Source organism: Myotis daubentonii, chromosome 8 (assembly GCF_963259705.1).
Source record: "Myotis daubentonii chromosome 8, mMyoDau2.1, whole genome shotgun sequence".
NCBI lineage: Eukaryota > Metazoa > Chordata > Mammalia > Chiroptera > Vespertilionidae > Myotis > Myotis daubentonii.
Genome location: NC_081847.1, coordinates 17095373 through 17112418, shown reverse-complemented (window position 1 = coordinate 17112418; position 17046 = coordinate 17095373). Strand labels below are relative to the sequence as shown.

Here is a 17046-nt window from a genome sequence, read left to right as displayed (position 1 = left end):
AGAGCGGTCTCTTCAGGAGCGAGGGCCCCACCTGCTCCTTCAGTCTCAAGGGGACCAGCCCTGTGCCAGGTGCCGTGGCCCCGAGTGCACAGCGTGTGAGAGAACGCGACGTGCACCAGGCTAACTTTCCGGCAAGGTCAGGCGTGCCCGGGCGGTGAGAACGGTGCTGAGAGAGTGAGAGGATGCCTCGGCCAGGCGCGAGCTTCAAGGAGGAGGTTTGTGCCAGACCGGAACCTCGATGGCACTGCGGCCGGTGTAGACAGGGAAAGGGTCCCCTGGGCTGCGGGGATGGGAGGGGTGAGACTCTGAGACCCTCCACAGTGGGAGGCAGCAAAGGGAGCAGCGAGCAGCTGGGGTGCAGATGTGGAGTGCAGAGAAGTCTGAGCTACAGATGGACTGACGGTGCCTGACGCTGCCTGAGTCAGCTCCCCAGCCCAGAGCGCTCCCGTCCCAGACCCAGGGAGGAAGAGGGATGTCTGCAAACCACAGCTAGTGTGGAAGGGGAGCTGGCATGACTTTCCAGAATTCTCGGTCCCGAGTAGCCCAGTGGCCGGTGTAGGAAATGCTCAGCGGGTGCCACTTGCCATCAAGGAGGGTGTCTTTTCCACGCAGACCTGAAAGAGATGTAACGCAGGCCCGTTTCTTTACCTTGTGATGGAATCAAATGTGCCTTCTGTTGAATAAAATACCTCAGCACCTGCTAGCACAGTGGTTCTCAGCCTTCTGGCCCTTTAAATACAGTTCCTCATGTTGTGACCCAACCATAAAATTATTTTCGTTGCTACTTCATAACTGTCATGTTGCTACTGTTATGAATCGTCATGTAAATATCTGATATGCAGGATGGTCTTAGGCGACCCCTGTGAAAGGGTCGTTCGACCGCCAAAGGGGTCGCGACCCCCAGGTTGAGAACCGCTGTGCTAGAAGGAGCTGGTCCTCACCGCCCTGCGGTTGGGATGCCTCGCCCACCTGAGAGGTCTCCTCTGATCAGCGTTTGCCAGCTTCCTCCTTGTCCAGAGCGGACCTAGTTCTGAAATTCCCAGTGACCAAGCCTCACCCCAGCCCCACGCTTGTGTTTGGTTTAGTAACGACAGCACATGCATTTTCAGCAAGTAAATTGTAATGCCTGCAATTGTCATGGCCCCCTGAACATTATAGAAAACAGAGTCAAATCGCTTTCATCCTAAACTGACCCCCAAATCCAGCACCTCAGGACACCAAAGCCTCAAGTCACATGGCTGTTGGTCTTGGGGGCTGCGGCAAGTTTGAGAGGCATTGTGGGGTTGTTTTTTGGGGGTTTTTTTGGAGGAGGGGAGGGAGAATACTACTCTTTCTAAGAGAAATAGGGTTATTAAAGTATTTTATAGAATTGTTACACAGCTACATTTTCTCTAATAAAAGTCCATTTCTTAAAATGTTAATTTTCCAGGAGTCCGGAGGGCGGGAGTCACGGGGGATTTTTAACTGTTGCATTTGTCAAATCCACGGAATGTGCAACCCAGGAAATGAACACCAGTGTAAACCTCAGGCTTTAGCTAAGAACAATGTATCGATATTGGCTCATGAATTATAAAAACGTGCCGCACGAATGCAGGTGTCAGGAAACTGAGGGAAAGGGGGAGTATGTGGGAACTCTCTACTGCTCTGAAAAGAAACATTGGTTATTTTTTTAAAGTTAATTTTCCAGAAGCAAACCAGGCCCCAGGGAGCATAAAAGTGGGTCATGGACAGAAGCCAGGCTACTTGGGGGCTGTGAGTGGTCAATGACTGTGGTCCACAGCCTGGAAAGGCATCCTCATCACAGGAACCCCCGAGGTCATCCTGTGAGCCCTTTAAACACGGCTACCAAAATCCAGCCGGTGTGGCTCAGTGGTTAAGCATCAACCTATGAACCAGGAGGTTACTGGTTCTATTCCTGGTCGGGGCTCATGCCCAGGTTTTGGGCTCCATCACGAGTAGGGGGCGTGCAGGAGACAGACAATCAATGATTCTCTCTCATCATTGATGTTTCTCTCTCTCTCCCTCTCCCTTCCACTCTGAAATCAATAAAAACATGTTTTTTAAAAAAAATTACTACCGAAAAAGCAGTGTCTGTAAGACCTGGAGAAGGACCTTGCAAGTGAGATTCTTCACTAGGTAGGTTGTTGGTACCATTTTTTTTTTCTTAATCAGAAGATTCCCTTTCACCTGTACCCACAACACTTTACATCTAACAACCACCCTACAAATTAGCAGCTGCTTCACTTTGTCCGGGTTTAACTTGGTCCGCGGGCAGTCTGGGATGTCTGAGGCTGCAGACAGATGTGCAGAAGCTGCCCTCCAGGTGGGCTGGGAACCTGCGCCCGCTCTCCCAGCTGGGGGAGCGCTATCATTTCACGGCCCTGTGGATAATGTCTCTGGGGACCACCACTGAAACTGCAGTAAAATCTAACAGGAGCCTTCAGGAGCCCACTTGTTGGTTTGGTTTCAAGGGTATTACTTCATTATCATGCCCTGTTTTAATGGAACCCAAGACTTCTTTCTTGAAAGACAAAAAAAAGTGAAATCCAAGTAGAATTCTATAAAACCTCTTTTTACTTTATATAAAAATGGCTGCCACTGGCGATTTCCAGGAAAATGGGTAGCAGTTGGCTACACAAATTGTGACCTTCTGGACGGGGATACCAAGCTGCTTTTCCACGGGAGGCAGGGGTCGGGTGTGCGAGAGAAACACAATTTCAGGTCTGCTAGGCCCCTGTGTAAGCCGCTCAACATTCTGTGATGCGAACAGGGGTTGCCAAGTCCAAGGTGTCCTCTCTTCTGGATGCTGGTGCAAAAAGCCATGGAGAGTTTCAAAGCCAGCAAAAGGAAGAATTGGCAATGCGTCCAACTTCCTCATCAACCCTTTCCCCCAAGATCAAGGCCTTGTGCCTTTGGCTTTGTGAACGGAGGCTGTGCAAATGTGGGCGCTAGATGGTGGGCCAGAGCCCAGGGTGGGCAGCAGCGTGACCCTGAGTGTGCCGTGCTGGGTGAACCTGAGTGGGGCGGCTGAAAGGCTTAGAAAAGACAGACAAGAAAATGAAAGCTGGGTCTCGGTGGGACGCTGCTTCTCTGAGAGACAGCAACGATGCCCACAGCCATGCCTTTATTTTATAGCAGATGCCACGAGGCAAAGTAAGGGCGTGATCAAGATGTTTACAACATTCTCGTGGGTTTCAATCCTACTCAACTACATGCACCTGAACTCTATCAAGCCCACATCACTCAGGCACATGGGGCCACATGTTCAGACCATAGGTTCAAGCTCACAACTACAGCTGTTGGCTATAGTTGTGCTGGGAGGGCCCTGCCCTCCAAGCTGGGACTTGCACGTGGCAGTGAGAGGACTGTGCCCTCCCATCAGTCCAAGGCCTGAACCTGTCCAAACACTGTAGCGGCGCCCCACACCTGAGGGAAGTGGGTTTTCCGCAGAACTAACCCTTTGGAGAAGACAATGAAGAGACGAGAGTTCTGAAGGCGATAGGCAGAAAGACTGCGTGAACAGCACCTGGTTGTGGCAGCAGAGCCGGGCTGGGTGAGGAAAGCTGAGGCAGAGCATATGCGGCTGAGAAGGATGTGGCTGTGGCCACCAAAACAAGGGGCGGCGGGAACTCCTGATGGTGCACGGGACCACAGGGGTGGGAGGTGGGGGGTCTCAGTAATGGAGGAAAGAGAGCAACAAGTTTAAAGGGCCCTTTGGTTTCTAACTTAGGGATTATGATAGTTTCAACACTGGCACATCCACAGTTCCCGCAGGCTTCGCTAGAAGTTGTTTAGGCCTAAGAGGCAGGGGCCGCCCTGGAAACGCTGTGCTTACTGTCTGGACTTAGTTATCATTGATGTGTTGGTCTAAAAAGCTACCGTCTAAGACGGGTCAAAACATCGCCCCATGGAGCTGATGCCTCCTGGGCAGCCAGCCCTGTCCCAGTCTTTACTCCAAGAATTAGGTGTTGGACATTGGCCAGGGTTTGTAGGGGCCCAGAACCTTGTAGCTAGGACTCCCATCGATTGGACTGCTTTCATTCAAAGGTCAGTGGCCTCGAGTATCTCCAGAGGTGAGCAGTCCCCGACTGATTTCCACTGGGTGCCCTCCTGACACCCGGACACACCTTTGCGTGCTGCAGGGCTCAGAAAGACCATCGTTAAACCCTGGTTTCACACACAGCTTTCCTGCTGTTCCCATTGAGTTTCCTCCTTCATATTTGGGGTATTTTGCAGAGTTTTGTCACCTATTTATTTGGCACAATTTTATTCTGTATCAATGAAAGGCTAATCAAGGCCAGGCATATAGAATATATACAGTGCAATGTGTGTTCATTCATTCATTCATTTCCTGAACAAATATAGGATGCCTGTTGCAGCAAATGCTGAGCTAGATGGCTATGGAGCGATTACACAACAGCTCTGACTATACCCCTGCCTCTAGGAGCACCCTTCCCATCCATCACCTTCCTGAGCTCATCTCCTACCCTCCCCCGCCCCTGTTTATATCCATCCCACCTCCCTACATGGTCTGGGCACACCCCTGCCTCTGCTCACCGTTTGCACCTGCTGTTCCCTTTCTCCGAAGCCTTTTCCCTGCAATCTTCGCCAGGCTTGCGCTCTCCCTCCCCTCAGGTGCTTGCTCACTAAGTCACCGCCTTAGGTGACGTAGCCTTTCTTTGGCCTCCTCCTGTCCTTTCTGGACTTATGCTTTCTCCTAAGCAGTTCTCATTCTCTAACATTTTATATATTTACCTATTTGTGGCTCGAATATAAAGAGTGTTTGTCTGTTTTGGTCCCTGTGTTTCCCCAGTACCCAGATCAGTTCTGAGCACAGAATGGGGAAGGAGTAAATATTAGTAAACTTAATAGTGGGATGAACATATGATCTGAACAACCAAGTAGGTAATTAAGCATGAAATTGGGTCATGTTCTGGTCAAGTGAGTGGATGATAGGTAATAACAGATAGAGCTAAATCCATGCTGCTCATAGCACAGACTTTTGTCATTAGATTTGTCTTTTAATACCTCAGTAGGCCCTGGGACTCATTAGCTGCTTCCCCGAGAATTAACTTTAAGCCTCGGAAAACAGAAGGTGCCCATCTGCGTGTAGGCACCAGTATTTTTTTTCTTCCCCTGTGCACCTATATAACATCCATTAACAGTAACAAAGATGACAGACACATCCAGTAAGAGTGAAGCCCGCATAATCAGTGTGTCTCTAACTCTGAAGCAGTGAAGTTTCCTATTCCAAGACACTGAGCATTCAAGAGTTTAGAACACCAACAAATGTTCTTGGTTATTCCAAGAATGCATCAGATTTTCAGCAATCAGTAAATAACGGAGAGCCATATTGTTCCCGTGAAAGAAAGCATGTATCCAAGCAGTTTTCTGTGAAAAGTTAGCAAATACAAACACGAAGAGAGCTGCTCTCCTGAAAGAGATTCAATTAAGCATCAGGGCAATTGTACGAGGACCGTGTTGCAACACCGAGGTGGCCTGTTTTTCTGGTCATTATTAATCCAGAAACCTTAATGATGAGCAACGTTTGTGTTATTGTCTCCCCAAATTTAATTTGTTTATGCAGCAGTTCAGTTAATCCTGCAATCTGTTTTTCTCAAATGAGGGCAGATAATGGAGACACCGTTCTTTACAAGTCTTCAGGCTTTTAAATTCTGATAAAATCAGGATTCTTCACTGGGTCTTGCCCCAGCTCTGAATTAAACCACTTTGAATGTAATTATGGAACCTGGCCCTACATCAGGAACATCCATTTAAAAAATTGATTGGCCAGGCTGTTCCACGGGGCATTTTATGAGCAAACGATTGCAGTGGGGCCAGGACTGTAATTTGCAAAGGCAAAAAAGCAGGTAAATACTTTATTAGTGGTAATGAGAGGGTTTCCAGCTAACTGAATCTTCTCTTCCCTCACTAGCTACTTCACGGAGCCCTGGTGCATGGCCCTCTTTCACGATCGTTTTATTGATCTCAGGAAAGAGTTACGCCAAATCTTAACCTCCAAGAAGGTAAGAGCGATTAATGGGTATGTGGGTTGTTCCTTGCAAATTATAAACCATTTGCATTGTTGATCATTTAGACTTTTCCCTACATTCCCAGTTTATGGTTTTACTTTTAAAACTACCTGTACTTCATGTAAATAAACTACAGTGTATGTCAACAGGATGGTGATATTCAGGGAACATGGATTATTTAAATCCTTTTATGAAGGGCAAATTTCTTTTTCCTTTTCACAAATAATTGTATTTTCATCATCAGCTGACAGTGTTGGCTGAAAACTGGAGATGAGTTATATCTACTGGGTGGTAAGACTGGTGCTGACGGCCCTCCCTTTGATGCCTCAGATTCCCACTGCCTCTCAAAATGTAATCTGCAGCTCACGGCTGCCCCATAGGAAACATCCATTCCTTTATTACTTACCCATCAAACCTCGGTGCCAGATTCCTCTAGACCCCAGCTCTGAGCCTCTCTGGGAACGTTTTGCATAGGGCCCAGGGCTTTAGGTGTCAAGCTTAAAAGGGAAGCTTTTCCTTCCTCTTTCTGAGCAAACTGTCAAACCCAGTGATCCGCTCTTCGTGGCGCTCACTGAGGACCGTCAGCCCGCACCAATGAACAGACGTTTGCTGTGGGTCAGTTTACTATAAACGAGCAGCGTGGGCAGCGGGCCCTTGCAGGAGGTCAGAAGTGGCCATGGGCATTTGGGGAAGACACACGAAAGGCTCCCCAACCATTCTTGTGGGTTTTTAGATTTCCAGAAAGTGAAACTTCTGAAAGAAAAGCCTCCACTGGGGACTGTTCTGTTTTCCACATTTGTATTTGTCAAATGGAAAAGGCCACAGGAAGAGGTGGTGCGTGCAGTGGTCCCTGCCTCCAGCTCAGATCCTTGGCGGACAGGGCCTAGCTGTTCCACCTCGGAGAGCTGAGGAAGGGGTAAAGGAGGGGATGTGATGTGTGCAAGAACTTGGCGCAGAAGAAGGCGGTCAGTAAGTGCCGACCACCACGGTAGCAGTGGCGGCGACGGGTATGGTAGAGACAGGCTGACAGTGGAAATGCCGGTCACATGCACACATGCAGGGATTTCATTTAAGAGTCTGATATTGGGGAAACAGAGAGTATAGCCATCCCCAAAGAATAACAGTAATTCCTTTTCTCTAATATTGAGTTGCTGTAACCCATTTCATCTCAGTTTCTACCTTTTCCTCAGGGAAATTCAGAGCTTCAGTCCCATAAACTATGCTATCCCAGAGCTTAGCATATCAATTTTCCTCTTTCTCCACATGTGGAGAAAGAAATAAAAGACGATTATCTATGACTGTTACAAGTCACCTCAAATCTATATGTCATTTATTTTAAAAAGAAGCTCAGTATAAGACATCTCAAATCCTTTTGTGGACATAGAGAGGAAATCCATTGGCATTGCAGTTAGCTGCGACTGAAGCCAAAGAATCATTGACCGGAGTGAAATGTGAAGTAAAAATTACCCTTCAAAATTCATTAAGAACTATATAACAATTATAAACATACATATACCTAACAACAGAACCCCAAGATATGTGAAGCAAAAGTTGATAGAATTAGAGGAAGAGATTGTTCTAAAATAATAGTTGGAAACTTCACTATCTCACTTTTAATAATGCATAGAATAATCAGAAGATCAATGAGGAAATAGAGGACTTGAACAGCACTATAAAAGAACTAGTCTTAACACATATATATAGAACACTCTACCCAACAATAGCAAGATGCACATTCTTCTTAAGTACACACGGATCATTCTCCAGGATAGGCCATATGTTAGACTACAGAATGATTGTCAATAAATTTTAAAGATTTAAATCATACAAAGTATATTCTCTAACCACAATGAAATGAAACTAGGAATCAAAAACAGAAAGAAAACAAAAATACACAAATTTGTGGAAATTAAACAACATATTCTTAAGCAACTTCTTTTATTTCAAAGAAGGAATCTAATGGGATATTAGAAACACATAGGGACTAATGAAAATGAAAACACAACACACCAAAATTTATGGGATGCAGCAAAAGCAGCTTTCAGAGGAAAATTCATAGCTATATATACCTACATTTGGAAGGAAGGAAGGAAGGAAGGAAGGAAGGAAGGAAGGAAGGAAGACCTTGCCCTGGCCAGGTAGCTCAGTTGGTTAGAGTATCATCCCAACATGCCAAGGTTGCGGGTTCATGCCCTGATTGGGGTACATATAAGAATTGACCAATGAACACATAGATAGGTGGAACAACAAAACAATGTTTCTCTCTCTCTAAAATCAATCAATCACTCATTTTTTCAAAAAGAAAGTTTTCACGTCAATAACCTAATTTTATATCTTAAGGAACTAGAAAAAGAAAACCAAACAAAACCCAATCCCAGCAGAGGAAAGAAATAATAAAAATTGTAGTGGAGATAAGTGAAATTGAAAATTTTTTAAGTGACAGAGAAAATTGATGAAAACAAAAGTTGGTTCTTTGAAAAAATCAACAAAATTGACAAATCTTGAACCAAACTGACTAAGAAAAAGGACATATTACTAAAAGAAATGAAAGACATTGCTACTGACTTTGCAGAAGTAAAAGGATTATAAGAGAATACTATGAACAACTGTATGCCAATCAATTAAAAACCTAGATGAAATAGACAAATTCCTAGAAACACATAAACTACAAAAACTGATTCAAGAAGAAATAGAAAATCTCAACAGATCTATAAAAAGTGAAAGTATTGAATCAGTAATCAGAAACCTCCCAGCAAAGAAAAGCCTAGGACCAGATGACTTCATATTTAAAGAATTAACACCAAAACCAGACAAAGATGTCAAAAGAAAAGAAAACCACAGAACAATATTCCCTATGGGTTAAAATGCAAAAATCTTCAACTGAAAGCTAGCAAACTAAATCCAGCAGCATAAAACCATCGCCAAGTGAGATTTACCCCCCAAAATGGAAGAGTGGTTCAACATATAAAAATTAGTCAATGTAATACACTACATTAATAGAATGAAGGGGGCAAATGCTGCCACCTCAATAGATGCAGAAAAAGCATTTGGCTAAATCAAACGTGCTTTCATGGTAAAAGCGGTTAAAAAAAAAAAAAAAGTAGAAGGGAACTGTCCCAACCTAATAAAGCGTATATGCAATGATGATGAAAGAGTGAATGCTTCACCTCTGTGATTTGGAACAAGACAAGGATGCCTGCTTTCCTCACGTTTAACATTGTACTGGAAGTTCTAGCCAGAGCAATTAGGCAGGAAAAAAGAAAAGAAAAAAGGCTTCCACATTGGAAAGGAAGAAGGAAAACTATCTCTCTTCTCCAACGACATGCTCTTTTATATAGAAAATCCTATAAAATGCACAAAATAACATTAGAGCTAACAAATAAATTCTGCAAAGTTATAGGATACAAGATCATACAATAGTCAGTGGTCTACATTAACAATGAATAATCCAAAAATGAAACTGAGAAAACAGTTCAATTTATGATAGCATCAAAATAATAAAATACTGCCCTAGCTGGTTTGGCTCAGTGGATAGAACGCTGGCCTGCGGACTGAAGGGTCCCAGGTTCGGTTCTGGTCAAGGGCACATGCCTGGATTGCGGGCTGGATCCCCTGTGTGGGGCATGCAGGAGGCAGCCAATCAATGATTCTCTCATCACTGATGCTTCTCTCTCTCTCTCTCTCCCTCTCACTTCCTCTCTGAAATCAATAAAAAGATTTTTAAAAATTAAAAAAATAAAATACTTGGGAATAAATGTAACCAAGACGGTGCAAGACTTGCACACTGAAAACAAAGCATTTCTGAAAGAAACCAAAGAAATGGAAACACATCTGTGTTCATGGACTTGAAGACTTAATATTGTTAAGATGGCAATACTATCCAAAACAACCCACCACTTCAATGCAATCCTATCAAAATCCCAGTGATGTATTTTGTAGAAGGAAAAGCCAACCCTTACATGGAAATGCAAGGGACTCCAAGCAGCCAAAACAATTTTGGCTGTTAAAAAAAAAAAAAATCAAAGGACATCTTATATAATACAACCCTAATATGCAAATCGATCAAATGGTGGAACAACCGATGGAACGACTGGTCGCTATGACATGCACTGACCACCAGGGGGCAGATGCTCAACGCAGAAGCTGCTTCCTGTTGGTCAGTGCGCTCCCCCTGTGACAGCACCACTCAGCCAGAAGCAGGGCTCAGGGCTCACGGCTGGCTGGCTGGCTGGCTGGCTGGCGAGCACAGCAGCGGTGGAAAGAGCCTCTCCTGCCTCCACAGCAGCGCTAAGGAGCAGTGAGCCTGGCTCACAGCTGGTAAGTGCAGCGGTGGTGGCGGGAGCCTTCCTGCCTCTGCTGCAGGCGGGCAGTAAGGAGCGAGGGGTCCAAGACTGCGAGAGCCCCGGACTATGGACTATGAGAGAGATGTCTGAGTGCCGGGGATGTCCCCCTGGGGATCGGGCCTAAGCCAGCAGGTGGACATCCCCCAAGGGGTCCCAGACTGCAAGAGGGTACAGGCCAGGCTGAGGTATCTCCCCCCCGCCACAGTGCACAGATTTCATGCACCGGGCCTCTAGTACTCTATGAAATTTCAAAACTTACTACAAATCAACAGTATTCAAGACAGGATGGTACTTACATAAAGGTAGATAGACAGATCAATGAAATAAAATTGAAAGTCCAGAAGTAAAATCATTTACATGTGAAGATGTTAACATGATCAATCATTAGGAAAATTCAGAGCAGAACCACAATGAAATGTCATGTTACACCCACTAGGCTGGCTCTACAAAAAAGTAATAATATAACAAGTATTAGCAAGAATATAGAAAAATTGGAACCCTCACACATTGCTGATGGGAATATAAAATTGTGCAGTTGCTGTGGAAAATGGTTTGATGGTTCCTCAAAAACTTACACATGGAATTATTATATGACCTAGTCATTGCACTCCTAGGTATGTACATCCAAAGAATTTAGAAATCCAAATGAGCACTCATACATGGATGTTCATAGCAGCACTAATCAGAATAAACAGCCTAAATGCCATCAACAGATCAATGGATAAACAATGTGGTATATCCACAGAATGTAATATTATTCCGCCGTAAAAAGAAATGAAGTCCCGAGACAGTCTACAAAGTGGATGAACATCAAAACACTATGTTAAATGAAAGACCCAGACACAAAGCATCAGGTATTTTATGTGGCATTGGGAAGTGGGTTGGTCATAGGTGAGCACTCTGAGAGGGGAGATGGTCACCTTGAGAGGGAGGTGGTCACACTGAGAGGGAAGGTGGTCACACTGAGAGGGAGGTGGTCACACTGAGAGGGAGGTGGTCACACTGAGAGGGAAGGTGGTCACACTGAGAGGGAGGTGGTCACACTGAGAGGGAGGTGGTCACACTGAGAGGGAGGTGGTCACACTGAGAGGGAAGGTGGTCACACTAAGAGAGATCACACTATACTAGTAAGAAGCAAGTGAAAAGCACAAAAAACCCTGTTTACAATCTAGAGAGCGCTGTTTGTCTTAGGTAATTTAAAAGTTCTATTTTGTGACTTTACACTATTTACCCCAATATCAGAGCAGCGTTATATAAGAGCCCAAAGTCTTCAATAATTATTGTGGGGATAACAATAATTGTAAGTTGATTGCTTTTGCCTGATATAATTCTCCTGAAAAATTAAGGGAGAAGGGACAAGGCTCATATATATTGCAGCATATAAGCTTGGGAGCTGCTGGGGGCAATCAAATGATTCAGCATCTCTAATATTTAGTAGGGTCTCACTTAAAAAACCAAGTGATAATTTCCCTATGCCTCCCTATAGTTGGAATATATTTTTATCTATAAGTTCTTACTATTAATAAATTAATGATGCAGTAGAACTCTGCAAGTTATCCACTATTTTGTTCAAAATAAAAAGAATTATTGAAAGTTCAAATAAATAATAGCATCAAAGTCCATGTGACTCTTCCTTTAAGGTAATTTTCAATTATTGTGGTGTTCAGAAAGCATTCAGCTCACACCTTGGTGAAATGCCTTTTATAACAATCCTCCTATAAATAGATACATGGACAGATGAAGCAAATATAGTACAAAGTTGGCCATAGAATCCAGGTACAATTCCGTCAACTTGCTGTAATGTTTGAATATTTTTGGAATAAAATGTTGGGGAGAAATTCCTATGATATTAGGGAGATGCACAGCATATGATTCTCAACTTCACATAACTTTATTCTCCCGGAGCCCTATCATCAGAGATATCAATGAAATTTGGCTTTACTAAGAATGTATTCTAAGGTTTAAAAATCCCATTTCTTAAGGATCTAACCAAGTGAAGGAAACCTCTAGGAGTTTTTCATGTAAAAAAACATTTAATCAGCCCTAGCCTGTTTGGCTCAATGGATAGAGTGTCAGCCTGCAGACTGAAGGGTCCGGGGTTTGATTCCGGTCAAGGACACATGCCTGGGTTGCAGGCTTGGGCTCCATCCCCAGTAGGGTCCATGCAGGAGGCAGCCAATCAATGATTCTTTCTCATCATTGATATTTCAATCTCTCTCTCCCTCTCCCTTCCTCTCTCTGAAATCAATAAAAATCTATTTTTTTAAAAAAACCATTTAATCACTCCCTTTAAAATAAGCATGATTACAGATCATTTTTATCTGAAAATCAAGAGCTTAAAATGACCATGCTTGGTGAACCTTGAGGATGTAATGCGAAGTGAAGTAAATTAATCACAAAAAAACAAATACTATATAATTCCACTTTTATGAGGTCCCTGGAGTAGTCAAAATCATTGAGTCAGAAAGTAGGATGGTGGTTCCCAGGAACTGGGAGGAGGGGGGACTGGGACTTAGTGTTTAATGGGGACAGAGTTTCAGTTTGGGAAGATAAAAAGGTTCTGGAGATGGTTGCATAACAACATGAGTGTCCTTAATGCCACTGAAATATACATTTAAAAATGGGTAAAGTGGTAAATTTTGTCGTGTATATTTGGCCACAATCGAAAATATTTTTTAAAAGCTAGGAAACCATGACCATCCTCGGGGAACGGAGCACTATGTTCTTCATGTTCATGCAACTGCTCTCGTCATGGGGCTTACGGGCATGTAATTTCTGTATCTGGCCTCTTACTGTGTTTTCCAGGAGGAAGAACTTCCCTCCATAGAAGAGTTAGCCCGTCAGGTAGTAGATGAGGACATTATCCTGACTGAGAAGCCCAGGACATACCTCAAAAGAGTTTTCGAGGAAAGCATCTACAAGACGCTGGTGGAGAGGAGCATCCTTGACTACCTGCACTATAACCACTACCACCTGCCCATGTACGCGTGGCCAGGCATCATTTAGTGTGGTCACGGTCTCCACTTTATTGTTCCCACACCTGTAGTTCCTAGAAGCGCTCTGTATAAGTAGGAAGCCTCTCTGAAGCCTGGCTTGACAGCCAAGCACCGTTGTCTCCTGGCTTTGTTCTGTCTTCCCCGCATGCACTTACGCATGTCATTTTCTGTCGTCCCAGTAGGTGGCGCACGGCTGTGCGCCTCTATCCTAGGCCAGGGAGCTGCTCTGCTAATACCAGACATGTCCATACAGAAGAATCTGTTTTAGCAATAAAATAAGATCAGACTGTGTAAAACGTGTTTTTACCTTGGGTATGACTTTCATTTCCTGAAACGTTCTGCCGCCAATGTTGTTATTCACGTTTACCCAGGAATAATCCTAGGCAATAAAAAGGAAAATCGTGTGCCCACATGGAACATTCGTGAAACTGATGATGAGAAATTAACTCTGTAATTCAACATCAGAGGGACTGATTGGGTAGAAAAATGTAAGGCAACTTTTGGAATGAGGAGGCTGCAATCACAGACCCTGTATTTCTATTTCATGTTGCAGGTCATGGGCATAAATGCAGTGAAAAACTAGAATATAACACACGTACAGATTTTATCTTTCTCATTTTTTTTATTTCATACATGGGTGTTAGAATAGAAAATGGTAGTCAGAAATTAGTTGACTTCCTTAAGCCCTTAGCCTTGTTGCTTTGCATTGGGGGCCTGGTACATGTCACCTATAATGTGGGTCAGAGACCTTCTTACAAATAAAGCAAATTAAATGCCCACTAGAAAACATGTGGATTTAGAAACAACACATAAGACTGTTTTCATTTATTTGGATCTCTTTTAGGTGTTACTGTGACACTATTTGTGACTGCATTTTGACCAGCAGGGGTTTAAAATTGGTTTCCATGGACATAATTCCAGTTTGTGTTCACTTTTTGCCTTCATGTTAATGTTTAGCAAAAGTTGGCACAATTACAAGGATAACACAGCTATTAGATGGAAAGTTGTAGTTGGCATTACAGATTTCCACATCCGTTATCATCGAATCAATACTTCTCAAAAATAACATTGTTCTAGCACACTAGAGACTGATTTTTCTAAGGCAGGCAAAAGTGAGCAATAACCTCCACGAATTCCCTCACGTGTCTGTTTTACTCAGCCCCGGCCACATGGTAAACTGTGTAACTTGAACAAAGAACAATTGCTACTGGTTTACTCTTCAAACTGCCATCCCAACAACCAAAGACCCTATTTCAAGGGCCTGTGAATGAGTCAGCTCCAGAAACCATCCTCCTCCCACTCCCTTCCCCTGAGAGGCCCATTCATCAGCAAATAGTGAGTGTCTATGACCCTTGGGTGGAGATGAACAGAACAACCTGAGAGGATCAACAGTTATGATTTCTGTGACCAAGTACTACCATTAAAAAGCTTCTAGTCACATTAAAGGAACCCCAAATGGCAATGCCAGTTTTAATATTGAATCATACATACATTTAATGCTTTCCTTTGCTGCTTTTTAAAAAGCAGTCTTGGACCTCCATAGGTATCATGGCAAATTTGAAAATGCCTAGATTACCTTCCAGTCTGCAAAGTGTATCAGAGGAGGTTACTGTAACCACCATCTCATGGTCAGTAAGTGAGGTCATTTTGGAAATCTAGGCACAGATTTTAGTATACATGTGAAGAGGAGCATTTTATCACTGAGGAACAACTTTTCTAAGAATAAGAGAAGTACCCAAGAGTGGTTGATCCCAGATTGAAACTGGCGGTCTTAAGGGTTTTGGGAGAATGAAGATATCCCTTACTAATGGTGAAGACTCCCAAAAGAAAGTGCTTCAAAGAGACCGATATTGGGACTTCTCTTGGCATGCACAGGCATAGTTTCTGTGGGGACACTGCATTCATGAAGTTCCTGTGTGTTTCAGTACTTGCTGTTGAGCTGGGGACATCTTGGGTTCTAAGCCTGATTTTGGAATTCTATGGTTTTGAACAAAGAATTCTGATGGGAAAATACCAAAGTTCATTTTCCCAAGTTTTCCCCAAATCGCATTCAACAACCATGCCTCCCAGATGCCTCTAATGATCTCGTGGCTTATGTTGGTTTGCAATCAAGTGTAGCCACCTCCTTTCCCCAAATGGCTCCTCATATTTCACCCAAATATCACAGGAAGGCAAAAGAAAAATACAAGACGAGGTGACAGAGGAAAGAGAAACTGCAGGGAGAATAAAATGTAAAGCCAGCCAATCAATATTTACCCGTAGAAGAGGGAGGGAGGGAGAGAAGAGGAGAGGAGAGGAGAGGAGAGAGAGAGAGAGAGAGAGAGAGAGAGAGAGAGAGAGAGAGAGAGAGAGAGAGAGAGAGACAGGAACACAATCGCACCGGGTGAGCGGGTGAGCGAGGGGCTGGAGTCGCCTGTGTGCGGAGCTGTTGATTGTTTTCTGGTTGAGAGAAGAGGTGATGATAAGGCTGGGATAAAGTGAGCCCAGGAACGGCAGGCGCGGGCAGCTGTATGCTAATGCTCACAGAAACCAAGCCTCTCCGTCCCCCATTAAAGCTGGCGGCCAGGAGGCCACACATCACTGAACAAATAGGCTCTCTCTAGACAAATAAAATAACACACGCTGGCCTGCCTGCCTGCCGGGAGGAGGGAGAGTTGGGAGAGGGACGGGGGGGGGGGGGGGGGGAGCTTGAGGGAGGAGGGAAGAGTGGGAGTGAGGAGAGGGAGACGGGGAGAGAGGTGAGGGAGGAAGGGTTGGAGGAGAGGCAGGAAGAGACTGGGGGAGCGGGCAGGACGGTCTGAGAGGGGGCATGGGGGAGACACTGGGAGAGATGGGGGAGAGAGGAGGAAGGAGAGAGTTGGGAAGAGAAGGAGAGAGTGATGGGCTAGCGGGGGGGGGGGGGGGGGAGAGAAAGAGGGAGAGACGGGGACTGAGAGGCAGAGGGGAGGGAGGGAGAGGAGAGAAGGGAGGAGAGGGGAAGGGAAGAGGACAGAGATGGGAGGAAAAGAGGAAGACAGGTGGACAAGAGGAGAGAACGAGGAAGCGGGGTCAGAATACATAAACCCAAACCCAAGAGCAGGAACAAGAACAGGGCAGTCCCGGCCAAGGAGGAAAGTGCGTGCTCCTGGCCCCCAGGGGTCTCCGTGTCCACCCCGGCGGAAGGAGAGGGAGGACCAGAGCCGCAGGGGCCTTTCTGGTCAGTTTCTAGTGGGTTTCGTCGGCGCCTTTTCTGAGACGGAGGCGCGAGGAACATGGGGCCATCACCTCACAGGCGGAAGCAGCCCCCTCCTGCGCCCACGTTCAAGGTCATCCCGTCCCTTCGGTGCCCCGCCGGCGCTTCCAGGCCCACGTCTCTATTTTGACTTTCGTACATCTTCTACCTTCACCTTCGCCAGCTTTCGCCTGCACCACCCTTCCAGTCGCCGGGGCGGGACCTTCGTGCCTCCTCCCCCACGGGTCTGGACAGTCCCACCCGAGACAGCAACACACTGTCCCGAGGGCACTTGGAGGCGCGCTCGGCGCCCCGACGGCGCACTCAGCGGCGTAAAGAGGGGCACCCCCCACCCCACCCCCCGCGGATGGTGCGCGCGCGCAGCAGATTGCCAGGGGCACTCGAAACTCGAGGGGAGGGACGCACTTGAGCGCCACCGCTCCGCGCCGGGCGGACGGCGCGGC

General features: G+C 45.4%; 1 protein-coding gene across 1 annotated transcript in view; it reads left to right on the top strand.

Moving 5' to 3' along the window:
- CFAP61 (cilia and flagella associated protein 61) overlaps window positions 1-13779 on the top strand; it is a 239479-nt gene extending 225700 nt beyond the window's left edge. Inside the window, exons 26-27 of the mRNA XM_059705429.1 lie at window positions 5936-6026; window positions 13181-13779. Coding sequence (XP_059561412.1) covers window positions 5936-6026; window positions 13181-13381 — 292 coding nt within the window. The 3' untranslated portion in view covers window positions 13382-13779. The remainder of the gene's footprint in view (window positions 1-5935; window positions 6027-13180) is intronic.
- Window positions 13780-17046: the final 3267 nt, after the last annotated feature.